The 16,626-nt window shown below is 37.9% G+C and overlaps 2 protein-coding genes and 1 pseudogene across 2 annotated transcripts; 2 read left to right on the top strand and 1 right to left on the bottom strand.

Annotated features, from left to right (window-relative positions):
• Positions 1-7,260: 7,260 nt before the first annotated feature.
• Positions 7,261-10,379, bottom strand: LOC113313206. The gene has a single exon (XM_026561946.1). The coding sequence runs from the start codon at positions 7,919-7,921 to the stop codon at positions 7,361-7,363; it is 561 nt and encodes a 186-aa protein (XP_026417731.1). The 5' UTR covers positions 7,922-10,379; the 3' UTR covers positions 7,261-7,360.
• LOC113312634 lies at positions 7,707-15,626 on the top strand. The gene is made up of 4 exons (XM_026561371.1): positions 7,707-7,935; positions 8,031-8,089; positions 12,667-14,889; positions 14,998-15,626. The coding sequence occupies exons 1-3, from the start codon at positions 7,707-7,709 to the stop codon at positions 13,549-13,551; spliced, it is 1,173 nt and encodes a 390-aa protein (XP_026417156.1). The 3' UTR covers positions 13,552-14,889; positions 14,998-15,626.
• A 370-nt stretch (positions 15,627-15,996) lies between these two features.
• Positions 15,997-16,626, top strand: LOC113312633 (annotated as a pseudogene).

Here is a 16,626-nt window from a genome sequence, read left to right as displayed (position 1 = left end):
AAGCACATCCCAGCTGCTCTGATATTGTTGCAAAAACCCAGTTGGGTTTTGGTTCTTTTCCTTGGTGGCGTCCCAGCAGAGAAAAAACAGGTTCAGAACAGCAGGTCCAACAGCAAATGAAGTGAAGCAGATGCAGATGCAAATGCTATGAAGTGAAATGCAAAAATAGCTAAAAAAAACACAAGAAAAACACAGCACCAATCCCCGGCAGCGGCGCCAAAAACTTGGTAGGCCCAAAGATATTATATTTAAATGCAAAATGGTCCCCGGCAGCGGCGCCAAAAACTTGGTGGGCCCGGGAACGTGTATAAAAATTAAGCGCAATGAAACGCGGGCCTACAGTAATACCGCAAGTGCACGGTCGTCGGTTGTAGCTCGTGCAAGTACGGGTCGATCCACAGAGATTGGGAGTGTTTTGTTGTGTTTAGCTATTTGGGCTCTAAATTGCTAATGGGCTCTAAATTGCTAATGGGCTTAGAGTACTAATGGGTTTGATAACAATAAAATGAACTGAGCTTGGGCTCAGTTGGTCTTTGAAGTGTAAATGGGCTTTGGGCCTTTGAATGATGAACTGAGCCTTGGACTCAGTTGGTTTGGTCTTGGGCTTTTGAGTTTAGGCTTATGGATTAAGCCCACAGTTGACTGAATTGGGCTTCAACTTTAGGTTCAAACCTGGGCTTGGTAACTGTGAACTGGGCCTTTGCTTGGAAAGTGAACTATTACAGTGGGCTTTAGTAATGACTCTTAGCTGAGCCAAGCTCAGTTGCAGCAGCAGCAGGGGAAGGGGAGCAGCAGCAGCAACAGGGTTGCAGCAGCAGTACTGCAGCAGCAAAGCTGGAGAAAACAGCAGCAACAGCAGCAGCAGTGCAAAGAAAGCAGCTGCACAAGCACTGAGTAGCAGGGGAAAGAAAAGGCAGCTGCAGCAACAGCAAGGGAAGCAACAGCAGCAGTAGCACAAGCAAGGAAGAAAACAGTGGGAAAACAAGGCAATAAAGCAAAGGCAATGCAGTAAACAACAACAATGGAAATACTAGACAGCAAAGAAAGATGACAATGAAGAAAACAGTGTGAACAAGATAAATGAACCAAGGCCTAAGGCCAAGGGCAGGGATGTGGAGAAGAAGTAACAAAGCAAAGCTAAGGCATTCATAAAGAAAGGGAAGAGAATTAGCTTGCTATGAGCACTAATTTCTCCCAATGCTCAATCAAATCAGTGCAACCTAAGCATACAAAAATGGAATGGCAAGATAATCAGCTTGCTATGAGCACTGATTTCTTCCATTACTCAATCAATTCAGTGCTTCAAAGGTTTCTAGCCTAGCATTCTATCACTTCACATGTATCACAAAACAGGTATATTAACATTACATGGAACTAAACATGCATTAACATTAAACAGGACACATGTAAACAACATCTAACAGTAACAACACACATTAACAGAACACATGATTAAACAGGAGCAACAATTTTAACAGTAGCACATTTGACAGGAGACAAACAGGATATGAAAACAGGAAATTAAAACATGAAATTAAAACAAGCACATTAACAGGAACTTAAAATTAAAACACAAATTGCAATAAAAAGTGACAGAATTTAACAGAACTTGAAATTAAAATTGAAACCCTAAATTGAAATCTAATTGAAATTTAAGAACTGAAATTAAACCTAAACTAACCCAATTTTGGGGGAATCTCGGCTAGCCCAAGAACACCCTGAAATTGCTCTACACACTCTCTATTTATAGCATACAAATACCCAATTTTTTCAAACCCTAAAATTAGAAATTAGGTATTTTCAATTCCGAAATTGCTCACCAAATCCGCTGAATTGGTGGTGACCCATGCCTCTTTTCTTCTCTCTCGGTCCTTCCCTGTCTCCAATTGCGTCAATTTCTCCCTAATTCGAGGTGTTTTATCAACCCTCACCTAGGTCAGTTGGTGAGAGGAGTTAAAGCAACTCGGCTAGGGGGATGGTGTGGTGTCGGGTGATGATGGTGAAGAAGTGATGGCGCTGCAGAGGTGAGGTGGTAGAGATGGTGGAGCAGGTGGTAGGGGAAGGCTCTGCTGTGGAGAAGAAGAAAGGGGGAGAAGGTGAGGGTCGACTGTTTTGGGAAGAAGGGTATTAGGTATTTGGGTATTAAGGTGTGAGGCAGGGATAAATATTTTGATGTTCCGCAAAGCTTAGCCGTGGGATGTGGAGCTGGTAGGTAGATCGGACGGTGATGCGGAGGCAAGCGAGGAGCGACCGTCGGATGAAGGGATACAACGAAACGAACGGTGCTAGATTAGGTTAGGTGCTGTAGTGTAAGGCGGAGATATCAAACTTTGATGAACAGCAAGGGAGCAACCGTTGGATTCAACTACCATCTAATATGAAGGCTTGGAATTTCAGCGCTGTGGTGCTTGGCAGAGACTTCAGATTTTGATGATCTATGAAGGAGCGACCGTCGGATGCTTCTGAGAACTGATCTGATGGCTGAGAACGGAGGCGTTTTTGTGTGTAGAAAATGAGGTTGTGCGCACCATTCTTCGCGGCTTCCTTGCGTGATTTCTCCCGGCTTTTCACTACTTTTCTGCTCTTTTTGCTCCGCAAGTCATCCGAACTTTATTTATTACCTAAAAATGCAAAATTAATTAATAAAAATATTTATTCTTGAAAACAATGAAAATACAGAATATGGGATAAAATGTAGAATTAATGCATAAAAGATGAGTTAAATGCCAACAAAAAGGGATAAATATATACAATATTTGGCACTCATCATATACCTTGTTGGCTCAATAATAGTTAACCGAAGTTATCCATATTAACACTTATAGTTTAGCCATATTCATCTAACACTTCTAGATCAAATATGATGATCAATCAATCATGATAGATAATCAAATGAATCTAAATATGTTTCAAGAGTGTTGTTTAAATGTTCATCATCTCATATATATATATATATATATGAACCATTTGAAACAAAATTGGTTTGGTTTATAATTTTACAAAGTAATTATACGAGAACCAATTCATGAACATAATGCCACGGTTTGTATCACATACCTTAATACATTAAAGTTCCAGGGACTTTATTTCGCAAACGAACCTGATTTCATGAGTATGGAAAATACGGTGGGTCTAACAACCACACCCAACAATTCGTTGGGCAATCTGAGAGGACTTACTCCAATATACTTTCTAGAGAATCAACTAGACAGTCAGACTCAATCTAGAGTAAAGTATATCAAAGATTTTAATATCTCTAACTCTTAATTCAATCCGCAATCAACAAATAGAAATATGCGAGCCCGATTGAATAAGTGGAGTAACTTGAACGGTACTAAAGACCAATGTTCAAGTGTCAATCAATGTAAATCAACAACCCAAGGTTGGATATTCTAATTGATTGATCTTAACGCACAACCCGTGATATTTCAATTATATAACAAAAGATAATGCGGAATAGAAATAACACAGACACCAAAAATTTTGTTAACGAGGAAACCGCAAATGCAGAAAAACCCCGGGACCTAGTCCAGATTGAACACCTCACTGTATTAAGCCACTACAAACACTAGCCTACTACAAACTAACTTTGGTCTGGATTGTAGTTTAACCCTAATCAATATCACACTGATTCAAGGTACATTTGTGCTCCTTACGTCTCTGATCCCAGCAGGATACTACGCACTTGATTCCCTTAGCTGTTCTCACCCACAACCAAGAGTTGCTACGACCCAAAGTCTAAGACTTTAATAAACAAATATGTATCACACAGAAAAGTCTATGATGATAGATAAATCTGTCTCCCACAGATAAACCAAAGAGTTTTGTTTCGTCTTTTGATAAAATCAAGGTGAACAGGAACCAATTGATAACCCGGACTTATATTCCCGAAGAACAACCTAGAATTATCAATCACCTCACAATAAACTTAATAGACTAGCGAAACAAGTTATTGTGGAATCACAAACGATGAGACGAAGGTGTTCGTGATTACTTTTATATCTTGCATATTGGAGATATAAAATCTCGAGCCAATTATTTCAATTATACTCAACACGATAGAAACAATAAGATCAGATCACGCAACTACAAAGATAATAGTTGGGTCTGTCTTCACATCCCAATGAAGTCTTCAAGTCGTTAACCTAGAGGGTCTCGAGAAGAAACCTAAGGTTAAAGGAGAATCAACTCTAGTTATGCAACTAGTAACACACAGGAGGCGGGGATTAGGTTTCCCAGTTGTTAGAGTTCTCCTTTATATAGTTTTCAAGTCAGGGTTTGCAATCCAAGTTACCTTGGTAATAAAACATTCAATATTCACCGTTAGATGAAAAACCTGATTCAATCAAGCTAATATCTTTCAACCGTTAGATCGAACTTAGCTTGTTACACACAAATGAAATGTACCCTCATTTAGGTTTATGTAACCGTACCTAAACGTGTACACCATTTTGGTTCACAAATAGTTAACCAAGGTTAGCCATATGATTACTCTCATATCAACCTTATTCATCTCAACCATAACTAGTTCAAATGACTCAAATGAACCTAGTTAAAGAGTTGTTCAATTGTTATAGAAAACACAATTGAAACCAAATCGATTTGATTCACTTAAATCAATCATGAACATTATAGCTACGGTTTGCAAAGATTGCATTCCTTATGATTTAAATTTTTAAGTCCATGAACTGACCGATTTAAAAAAGTAACCAGCTTAAGTATGCCTACGGGTATGCGTACTTAAGCAACCGAATATTGGTTTTGTTAAGTTTCCAAACTCAACAGAAATTTTCGGTTCGAAAACTTCCGCCAGTATGCGTGGGTACGCATACTTAAAGTGACTAGTTTAGGAGTTTGTAATTCCCAAACTCAGCAGATATTTTCGGTTCGAAAACTTCCGCCAGTATGCGTACGGGTACGCATACTTATCTTGTCTCCTTCACCAATTTCGTATACACACATATGCATACACTTGGTTCCCGGTTAATGGATTTATACACTAATGTGCGAACACACTATATATGCTTATATCCAAGCATGGTTACATTCTCAACTCTTTATTTCAATCATTGAAACATTCTTCTATAATGACAATAGCTGTTTTCACACACTATTAGCATCAAAGCAATTTTCAAGATATTGAAATAATCGTTATCGAAACATTCCAAGCCTACATCAAATGATTGTATCACACAAACCATGTAAGATGTTACTCGACAATTTTCTCATGATATAAGATTAACTTGGTCGAAGCGAAAGCTTACCAACACATATTTCGAGAAATATGTAACCGAGATATACTCAGCTCGAAATCTCAAATGTGTATAGAGAAAACTATATCTTTACACGACTTATATCTCAATATAGGATATAGTAGAAATAGATTTTCCAAATGATAGATGAATTTAAGTCTCCACATACCTTTTGTCGAAGAAGTTCCACAAGCTCCTCTTAGTAGTTCTTCGTCTTCAAAAAATGAACTCCGTGAAATCTAAGCTCAACTACACTATCTATGTCCTAGTCTGAGACATCTATAAATAGGCTAGAAATCAAGACTTATAGTTTTGATCACTAACATTGACAAACATGCTTGAGATAGCAATGCATGCGAGTTCGACCGAGCAGTGCTCTAACAAGTATGAAAATCACACTTTACCAATTTTAGAACTTGACCACTGTGTTCGCAAACTGATTACGCGAACAACAGTTCCGGACTTTGGCTTTGTCCAGCTGTCGTAAACAAGGTACGCAAACAACAATTCCGGACTTGGCCTTGTCTAGCCGTTCACAAGCAGGGTATGCGAACAATAGTTCCAGACCTTTTCACAGGTGAACCAGATCGCAAACAAGGTTCGCAAACAATAGTTCCGGACCTGAACTAGACTTGCACAGTCAACATACAAAGTATACAACCTACATTATATCCAGACATAGTAGTCCTTCTAAAACTCTCATTTAATCATTGAAACATCCTTGGAAGACAACAATGGTAATCTTACACATACCACTGACTTTAAGTAATTTTCAAGTGATTAATTGATCAATACAAAACTTCCGAAGTTAACGTCAAATGATTGTCTGACAGGTAATCATGTAAGATGTTCAAGGTAATTTTTCACATGATCATCTTTGACTTAATATTTGGTTTCCAACAAATAAATTGTCTCCAACTAAACTCGTCAAGTATACGATGAACTTAGCTAAAGCTAAAAGCTTCCAACACGTATTTCGAGAATTAGATATACGCGGCTCGAAATTTCAATTGTGTATAATGTAAAAGTCTATATAGCTATACGACTTAGTCTCATTAGAACATAGGATATAATAGACTTCTGAGTGATAGATAAGTTTTAGTCTCCACATACCTTTTGTTGATGAAGTTCCTCCAAGCTCTTCAGTATATCTTCTTCTTCAATTGGTGAACGCCGTGAAGTCTAAAACTCAACTACACACTTATATCCTAATCCGAGACATAGCTATAAGTAGACTAGAAATCAAGTATATAGTTTTGATCAACTAAACTTGACAAACAAGCTTGAGATAGCAACGCTTGCGAGTTCGACCGAGCAGTGCTCTAACAATGTTCATTTGCCCTTCTATGATTTCCCCGTGGTTTATGTCAAAGGTTCTTTCTTTTTCCCCTGATAAGATTTTTTTTTTAATAGGAAAGGAGAATTTTATTTAGAAAAAACTTAACAAGTCATACTGATCCCACCATACAGTGTTTTTACTTGTCCTAGCCTCTTTAGTTAATGGATCAGAAAATCCATTGCTTTCTCTAAAAACCTAAGCACACATCCCAGACTCAAAAGTAGACAAATGTTTTTGACAATCAACTATTACACTATTTGAGATCCATTTAACTACCCCTGGTTTGCCATTTATCGCATTTACTACATTAATACTATCTCCTTCCAAATGTAGATCACGAATCTGTTTCTCCCTTGTCCAGAGTATTGCTGCAAGTGCTGCTTTGGCTTCAGCTACTTCTGCATCTTTGGCCTCCTCGCATATGCTTGCTGCTCCTTTGCAGTTCCCCAAAACATCAAAAATAATTAATCCTAGATCCACAATTGTTTTTTTTTCTTTAAAAGAGGTACCAAAATTAATAAAAGGCGAAATAAGAGGACTCCACTCGGCTGTAGAATTTCTATGGGATACTTCTTGCCTTGCAGTTTCCACTCTCATATTATTATTCCTCCGTTCAGTGATTGACTGATGGATCTGTCTCATTAAGCTAAACTATACGAGATTTCGGTATAGTTTCCAAAACAAACAATCCATTTCTTAAAAACAGAAGAGAAAAAGAGCTTGTACAAACCAGGATGAAAAATTGACTCAACTGTTCTTAATCCCTGAATCAACCAGAAAAAAACTGAAGCTTAGCCTTATTTTCCTGATCAATAACATCAAGAAAAACAGGATCAACAACAAAATGACTATCCACGTGTACATTAAACCTATGGTCCCACCATAAAACTTTTGCTGTCCCACCGATATCAACAGCGGCATCGAGAACCAATTTCCGTTGAGCGACATCCGATAGTAGCCGGGAAGCGGCAGGGGAAGACAGGTGAAGCCGAGCCGGAAGTTTAAGAAGTTGACAAGATTTCGGAGGATGGGATCCCGCTAATATGTGAGCCGAACCGAGAAATGAACCGTTATAGAAAATAGACATTGAAGATGACGAGTATTTGATTGGTACCATGTTAGGGTTTGTAACATGTACGGTTAAGATAAGATCTGCATCAACTATTGGTAGATGTTTTAAGTCGAATGATTTCGGTTTGATTGATATTAGTTCAAATGTTGGATCTTTCGGTCGTCCTATTGCAAGTGCTGTTGCCGCTGTTGCTGTTGCTGCTGCTCCTATCAGTGCTGAACTCCAACTCCATCTCCATCTCCTTTCTTCACTGCTCATCTCTTCCTCCGAATGTAAGTGAAATCACCTCTTCTCTAGGCAATAAAAATGCTTCTAAATTCAGATTTCTCTAATTCTTTGTGTTCTTTGTTTGATTTGGGGGATCTAGGTTGGGATTTGACAGGTTTGGGAAAGGTGAGAGGTAGCATTGGCGCGGGGTCTATACTGGTATGTGTTTTAACTTTGTGTGATTTTTTGTTTTTGATTTTTGGTTACTGTTTAGGAGTATGTACGCTTTATGTTTTGATCGTTAGATGCTGTCTATGTCTTTTGTGAATTTTTGATGCAACCTTTACTTTTGTTGATAATTTCATTGACATCCAAAAGTTTTTGTTAGTTAGAGATATGGTCCTTTACTTTAGAGGAGTTGAAAGGTTTACTTGATAGAGACATTTCAGTTTGCGAATACAACATTTTAGGATTTCAGATGACTGTCACGTAGAAACCGAGTAGAATATGTGTGCCTCGTTTGTTAGGTCTGGAAGGATGAAGTTAAAATTTAAATCATGTGGATAGATGTTTAGGACCCAGATCACTATCATTTAGAAATTGAGTAGAATGTATGTGCCTTGTATGTCAGGTCTGAAAGGATGATATTAGGATATGTAGACATTTCCTAAAAAGAACATTTGAATCTTGCACAGAGGCTATATAAAATGTGCTCAAAATATAGGAAGACTTATTTTTATTAACTGACTTATGGAAAGCCTTGGTAAAAAGGGTTGAGCCAAATTCAATTTCGATTTGGTGGCTTTGTGAAAGAGTCAGATAAACACCGTTCTAAGAGATTATACAGCTTAATATTGTTGTCAATGTTGACCTAGTATTTCATTGAAGAATGTAGTTTATTATGCCCCTTTGACAATGTACCTTCTCTATAGAATGGATTCAAGTCATATATAGTTAGTCGACTCAAAGATTTATGATTAATGAGAAGGTTCCATAGGAAACAGACGATTCACATTAGTTGTTTCATGAGGCAGATGATAAAAATTTGGTTACAATTGTGAATGTGAGTCTTAAGATCCTATTAAGGTTACAATAGTGACGAGGTTGCACGTTGTATTTCGTCAATGAAATTGGTTGTATATGTTCATTGTTAGGTTAATGGAACTGATGTCAGATACCTTCACAGAAATTGAATTGGTTTGGCTATGTTAAACGAGCAATTGATTTCCGTCTTCCGAAAGGTTGGCACTTTTTTATCTACATACTGGTTTTGTTGGTTAAACTTTGTTCTCTTGATTTGGAAGGGAATTTACTCACCCAGAGATCATTGTCAAAGAAAGTAACAAATCTTCTAAATTTGATGCTCATAAAAAGTTTTCTGAAAATTGACCATCACAAATCATTTAACATTAAGCAATCAATATTTGTTATGCTGATTGTTTTTCATGGCTTCTATGAGTAGAAGTTTCCGAATTAGCTACTTTTGGGGTGCATTTAATCAAGACAATGGGAGAGAGCCATCATACGGAAAAACCAGTCATGCATTTCTCTTTAAATAGTAAATAAGATTGTAAGAAGAGTGCTGACACCAGGCCAGGGAAATGGTCATGAAAGTGGTTGATAAAGGAAATGAACCCCGTCTACAAACCCATCAAACCACATTAGTTCACCTTTCACTTAATCTGAACCGGACAATCTTATTTTGAATCAGAGTTTGAGTGTTGATACCCTGTTTGGTGAAACACAAGTGTCAACGTCTTTGAAGACTAGTCAAACAATGCTGGCTATAGTGGTCAGTCAGACTGGTTTCAAAGAGGGAACACAGGCTTAGCCAATGAAATGGGCAAAAAAATGGGTGAAGCGGTCAAGAAGAAGTGATTAATTAAGAGAAACATATCGCTTCACTTGAGGCCCCTTGACCAAGCAAGACACATGGAATAATGTGGGTATTTGGGTATATGACTAGAGGGACATTTATAGTAAAATGAGCAGAAACTGATAAATGACGGATGGTGACACATGCGGCCCGGGTAATTCGTGGCACACATCATTATCCGGGTGTATGAAGAACTGTAGATAAAGGACCAATGTTTGTGTATTGCATAGGGTAGAAGCTCTGAAATTCACAGCTAAAAGTAATGATCATCAAACCATATGGATTCCATGTAAGCCTTATTTTCGAAGGCTTCTGGGAGCCTTTACTGCCACCCACTAGGAGTCTTGCTTAACATGCAAGAAGATAAGTCAGAAAATGCTATATGTACTGGCGTTTTGAACGTATCTGAAGAGAACTAGTTTGAGTTGGAGAACAGAGATCCAGTAGAGGACCGTAGTCTCCTATCGAACATGTGAAGCTAGTGAACCCAACGTAGTTGCTCGGTATGTAAAGGCAGTTCTCCAAATATGTAAGTTAGATTTTCAAAATCTGGTTCATTATTTTTTGGGTCATTTTCTTGTAGCAATTCCTTTTGGTAATAGTCTAATGGTTGGTTGTTAGAAGTTAGAGTGATATGCGAAACGAACTTCTGATCTGTTGTAGTAGCAATTCCCTTTGTGGTAATAGTTTTTATCAATCAACTGCTAATCTGTTGCTGATAAAGAAACGAACAAGGACAGGTGCAAAACCAAGTATACCATATGCCTCAGCTATGTTAGATTAACGATGCTTCAGTATGGTGTAAATTGTCCAAACCGAGCTAAGATTGTAATTAAGTAATCGGATTAGTTAGTTTTCAAGCTTGCAGTTGACTTGTCTCCGAGTTATATGCATTAAGCTAATGAAGTTTGACTATCACAGATGGTCTGAGACCACATTCAAAGAAGGTTCAAAGAAAGACGTGTCTACTCAAGCTAATACCCGAGAGAAAATTCTATTTTTTATGGCAATTTTTGGTTGCCCCACCGATCTCATCTCCCGTATGATCACTCATCAAGTGATAGGATTATTGCCAACGTAGCATTTTTTTCACCAGAGTTTGGATTTTAGTTGAAACTCGAACAGGGATATGTTCTTTTGGTAGTGACTCTAAGTTGGTGGGTGGGTGGTGGGATAGGTGGAGTCTGGTAGGCCAACTAAATATTTTGAAAAATATAATCAAGAGGTTACTTCGTGATCTAGTCTAGAATGTTTAAAGTTTAAACCTCAATAGGAAAATGGAAGAAGAAAAGTATATTTCCTATATAATCCGGATCATGAATGAATCAAACTGTATAGCCATTGAATAGTAGAACCTTTCCTAATACAATGTGAATCATATGAACAGTCCGTAGTCATCAGAGTAGTAGAACCTTGCCTAATACAATGTGAATCATATGAACAGTCTGTAGTCATCAGAGTCAACTCGTTCCTCAAATCGCACACTTTATTGGATGAATTGATTTTGACTGGAAATTTTGCATTTCCGGATAGTGGTTTAACATAGAACATCAAATTCTTTGAAATACTATAGGTTGATTCTATACCACGTGCATTAGCGTTCATCCACTTCAATGCCACTAAAAATATCCAGTCTATGAAAAATTGATCATCATAGTCATAGGTTAATTTCACGTGGGATGAAGTAACTAGTACCAATCTGCTGCATCCTAATAATGGGCACACTTACGTTTATGATATTCCTCTTTGAGTCGACCTATTGTATGATGTAAATCCCTTGATAGGGTAGATGTTTTCTTTGCTGGGGAAATCCTTGTAATCACATTAGTGTTCAGAGTCATGGTACTATCTGGTGCTGTTACGGATGATTATGGTGATGCAAGTTGATGACGAAGAGGAACATATTCGTGAAAGTGAGGGATAAGAGAAGCATGCGGGGTAGTACGATCCTCGCCGTTTATTGCAATTGCAAGTTTAAGATGAGTTCCAGGAAATGACTGTGGATCAGATGGGGTATAGGATTCATCATCCATAATCTTGCCATCAGGGAGCAGGTTTCGACTTGTGACTGGAATGCCTTCGAACCTTCTAATCTTTTCTTTCAATTCTATTACTATTACTAAATTAAAAATGTATTTTGATAAAGATTTCTCTCTTATTAGATAATTTAGTTATCAGCTTCATCTATCCCTCCTTCTCTCAAATGAGTGTCCAGTTTCTATTGAAACTAGCATATATATATCTACTTAGCAAGCTGTTGTTTATATAACTTAAACATAGAGAAGTAGATAGGTTTAAGGTCATTATACGTCAGAGTTTCTCCATCCATGGTTTCTCATTCCAATTAATTCTAGCTCATATATATTGCGCTGTTTGATTTTTTTTCCATTAAAATCTCCTGCACGTGACACATCATTCATCTAAAAACTCTGTTTAAATTAGATTTATGCCGCTCTTTCGCAATGCCCGGTGAAGCTTAAACTAGGAATGTAATTACTGATTGATGAGGCATTTCCTTGACAATTACTCGGTTCATGAACCGAAAAACGTAAGATATAGAAAGAGATTAGGTGACGTGTCTATATTGATGAATGTTAGCCCTGAGTTTACATACCAATACAATATTAATGATGGTTAAACCTCTCAAGGAAAATGCAGGGTAGCAGCATTCCACATCCTTCTATAAAAAGCCAATATCTATCTTAGACATCAAACTCAATATCACATACAGATAACATATAATACTACTAGCTAGATTTACACCTTATCAGATAGATCTTGAGAGGGACATAGATTTGAATATCATAACCTCTGATGGTAAGGAATTCACCATTCATGTCTTGTTAACTCATTTTCTTATACTGTATTACAAATGAAAGAAAATATTTCATACACTCAAAGCATTCCTGTTTCGAATCAGGAAATAATCTTCAATGGAAAATTGATGTGGGATGAATATCGAAATGTATCTTACTATGTACCACGAGGTGCTATTCTTCAACTTCTGGTTTGTGATAAGCATCTCCCAGGTACTTATATTCTCCCTCTTGCTCCTCTTGATCCTACTGCTCTTCCTCCTCTTCCTCCTAGCCTTCTGCCTTTTCAATTTTGTTCTGGACATCCTTCTACCTGCTCTCCTTATCCCTTCTTCTATGGTCTCTCTCCTCTCTTTCGTTCCTTGGATTTGTTTCCTTCATCTCCATGCCTTTCTTCTTCTACTCTTACTTATGCTGAAGAGGATCACCACATTCCCAATTACCCTCCTTTCATGCTTCCCATACCTCCAACTTCACTTCCTCTACCTGTGGATCATCATGTGAACCAACAAAATCCTCAAGGTACATTGGAAACTACTGGACCTTCATCTTCATCTACTTCAAACATATCCTTCAGTAAGATTCTTTTCGTACTGGCTAATATACCATTGTTAAGGAAACAGATTACCATGGTAATGGATTCAACTGAAACAGTTCGTCAGTTGAAGAAGAGTATTATGGTTGCATCTCCTGAGCTACCAGATGTTTTCGCTATTGTTACCTCATCAGGTTTTGAACTACTTGACGAAAATTGTTGTTTGAGCGTGTATCAATCATTTATGGATGTTTCTAGAGTCAATGTGATATTTGATCCTAGTAAATCAAAGCCGTTTAGTCAAGGAGTTGGCATTAGTGCTACTAATATTCGGAGTCATGATACTAATTCTATTAACGATTGCCCATGCAAATTGCAATTCAAAGTTTTCCTGGTGGTGGGATCAAACACGATGGTCATGGAAATGAATCCGTTGGCGAATGTTGGAGAATAAGGAAAGAATTACAAAAGTTACATGATCTTCTCGAGTGTCAGCTTCCCGCTGTTTATTTTTTCATGTACGAGCACATGCTGATGAATGAAGCATGTTCTTTTGATTATTATAAGGTTCAGCAAGCAAGGTAGTATGATAAACATTGTTACAGTTTAAATTCGAACACAAATCCTTTATCCTTCTACATCCATATGTCATTTCATTACTCATCAAATGTCTTAGACCTGTTGTGTTACAGTTTTGAAATCTTCATTTGAATGTTGTAATGAACATGGAGAAAATCTATAAAAAATAATTTGAGCATTATTTTTGCATGCAGATTCTTATTTGTTGTATTTCATTTGTCATTTAGTTTAGACTTGAGAGTAGAACAGTTAGATGGTTAAGATTGACATGTCAGATAAAATGGGAACCTGTCCAAGTAGAAACCAGAAGTCATTACCTCAGAACAGGCAAACCCTACTGCAGTGCTGAAACCCGTTTTATTTGTTTCAAGAAACTTTTGAGATCTTTGCAGGTTGTTAGAGAGAAATGGATGCGATTATTAAGTTCCCCAGGTCGAAGAGGAAAAGACTGAAAATTGAAGCAGGGTATTTTTTTGATACAATTATTGCTAGAGAGAAAAGGATGCGAAGTGCTGTGAATTTCCAATCATCAATCAGAAATGGATATTCAGTACAAAGCTTTTGGTTGATTGTTGCAGTATAGAATTCTATCAAGTTGTAGAAAGATCTCTGTTTCAACTTGGGGATGCTGATTGTTGTCCTCCTCTTCCAGATGATGAGATTCAGATATTTTAAGATCATCATTCCAATATTAATGATGAACGGAGAAACGTTGTGCCTAGTCCTTTGCCTTCTCCTAATCTAGGTAACCATCATCACAATGATACACATCTGGTAAGATTGTCTTCACTGTCATCATCATCACTGTCAAGCAATAATGTGATTGATCAAAAGGGAAAGTATACTGAGGCTTGGATTAGAAAAGATTCGCAGCATCATTGTTATTGACCAAAAGGGAAAGAATACTGAGGTGGTGATTAGGAAAGATTCGCACAGCATTGATGACCAAAGGGGAATGAACACTAATGTTGTGGTTTCAGATGAATTGCACAGCGGCGTCGTCGATCAAAAGTTAAAGTACACACTAATGCCGTGTTTCAGAAGTGTACAGCAGTGATATCGATCAAAAGGGAAAGAAGATCAACGCAGTGGTTTCAGAAGAAAACTCCAGCAATGTAAGCGAAGCAGTGTGAACGGAGAAAAGAAAAGGAAAATTAAAGGAGTGGAGTTTTACCGGCTCACAGCAAACAACATGCTGAATGAAAATCGTAAAGTTCGTATTAGCCTTATTTTGTTGTGATTGATAGAGTTATCTTTCACTTTAATTTTTTTTTTAGGAAAATCTTTCACTTTAATTATCTAACCATGATTGTCATTTCAGGAATTGATTTTCTGTACTGGTAGTACAAGCATATTCAACTGCTAAACACATTATGCATGTGGAGTGTTTTTGCCATCCACATGATAGTGATGAGTTGTTGCTTTGCTTTGATGGAGCTGCAACAGGGAATCCTGGAAGCTCCGATTGCAGGGTGCTATGAGCTTGGCACCTGGAGTTGAGACCAACTTTTTTGGCGGAATTTTTTGCTGTTGTGGCTAGTCTGGAGTGGGCCTGTGCAATAGGGTCTGAGACAAATTTTGATTCATGAGACTCTAGCAGTGGTATACAAGCTTTCAGTGACAAGAGGTTTCCCTGGTTTGTGAGACAAAGGTGGCTGGCTGCTTGTGCAAATAATGATTTCGACCTTTTATGAGCATGCCTGTAGAGAAGTAAAGTTCGCTACTGATACTATGCCTTTCCGCAGCTGGCGAAGGGTTACTTATGAAGGAAGACCTTTTGTTTGTGCATTCTGTAGGAGTTGTAGGGCTAGAATTTGCTTATTATAGATTCAAATAGTTCTCAAAGTTTTTTTGAAACTGACCTCTTTTTCTTGTAACTTTTTGTTTCTAATTAAAATTCTGGATTACCAGTAAAAATGTACACAAAGGGTCCTGGCCCTCCTGGGAGGATCAAACATCTCCGAATCATTGAAGAAAAAATAAGAAAAAAGTTCTTACCATTTTCTTACTGATTATAACCAGGAAAAAACAAGACATGAATTTGAAGTTTGTACTGCTTAGATAAACAATGTTTAAACAAGTAGATGGCAACTACAAGAAAACCAAACGTGAATAAACCCAAAACAGCCTTGTAATTCCCATCTCTTCTTTGCATCTGAACACAAAAACATACTGGCCTGCACAAAACAGGGTGGCTTTAGAATCATTTTTTAATCTCCCCGGACATGCATCTCCACACTATATAAACAAGAACTTCAAGAAGCAAAAGCACAGCTACATATATCTTTCCCTCCCAAAGCAGCTACGAGTATTTCACGAAATGGGGATTAACAATTTCAGCTTAAGTTCTATCGTTATACTCGTCCTAGCCTTCACAACTGTGAAAATTGCAGTTGGAGGTGACCCAGACATTATTACTGATTTTACACCCCCTGTGAATGGAAGTGCGGCCAACCCAGATTTCTTCACGTTCACTGGAATGAGAGTCCTATTGGAAGAAGACCCATCACCAGCATTCAGAGTTCTAAAAGCTAGCATGTCTGAATTCCCAGGTCTTTTAGGCCAAAGTGTTTCTTATGCTGTTCTTGAATTCCCTGTTGGGTCTGTGAATCCACCTCATACTCATCCTCTTTCGGCCGAGCTTTTGTTCCTCATCAGCGGTACTCTTGAAGTTGGATTTATCGACACCGCTAACAAACTATTTACTCGAACACTTTAAAGTGGTGATCTCTTTGTGTTCCCGAAAGGACTTGTTCATTATCAGCAAAATGTTGATCCCCAAGCTTATTCCATTGGAATTTCTGCCTTTGGCAGTGCAAATGCTGGTACAGTTTCAGTTCCTAGTTCGGTTTTCGCTACTGGAATCCCTGATGGGATTTTGGCCAAGTCTTTCAAAACTGATGTCGCTACAATTCAAGCTATCAAGGCCGGTCTTGCACCCAAACCTTAG

Source organism: Papaver somniferum, chromosome 9 (genome assembly GCF_003573695.1).
Source record: "Papaver somniferum cultivar HN1 chromosome 9, ASM357369v1, whole genome shotgun sequence".
Taxonomy (NCBI): Eukaryota; Viridiplantae; Streptophyta; class Magnoliopsida; order Ranunculales; family Papaveraceae; genus Papaver; species Papaver somniferum.
Note: the sequence above shows the minus strand (reverse complement) of the source record. Positions and strands in the feature narration are given on the sequence as shown.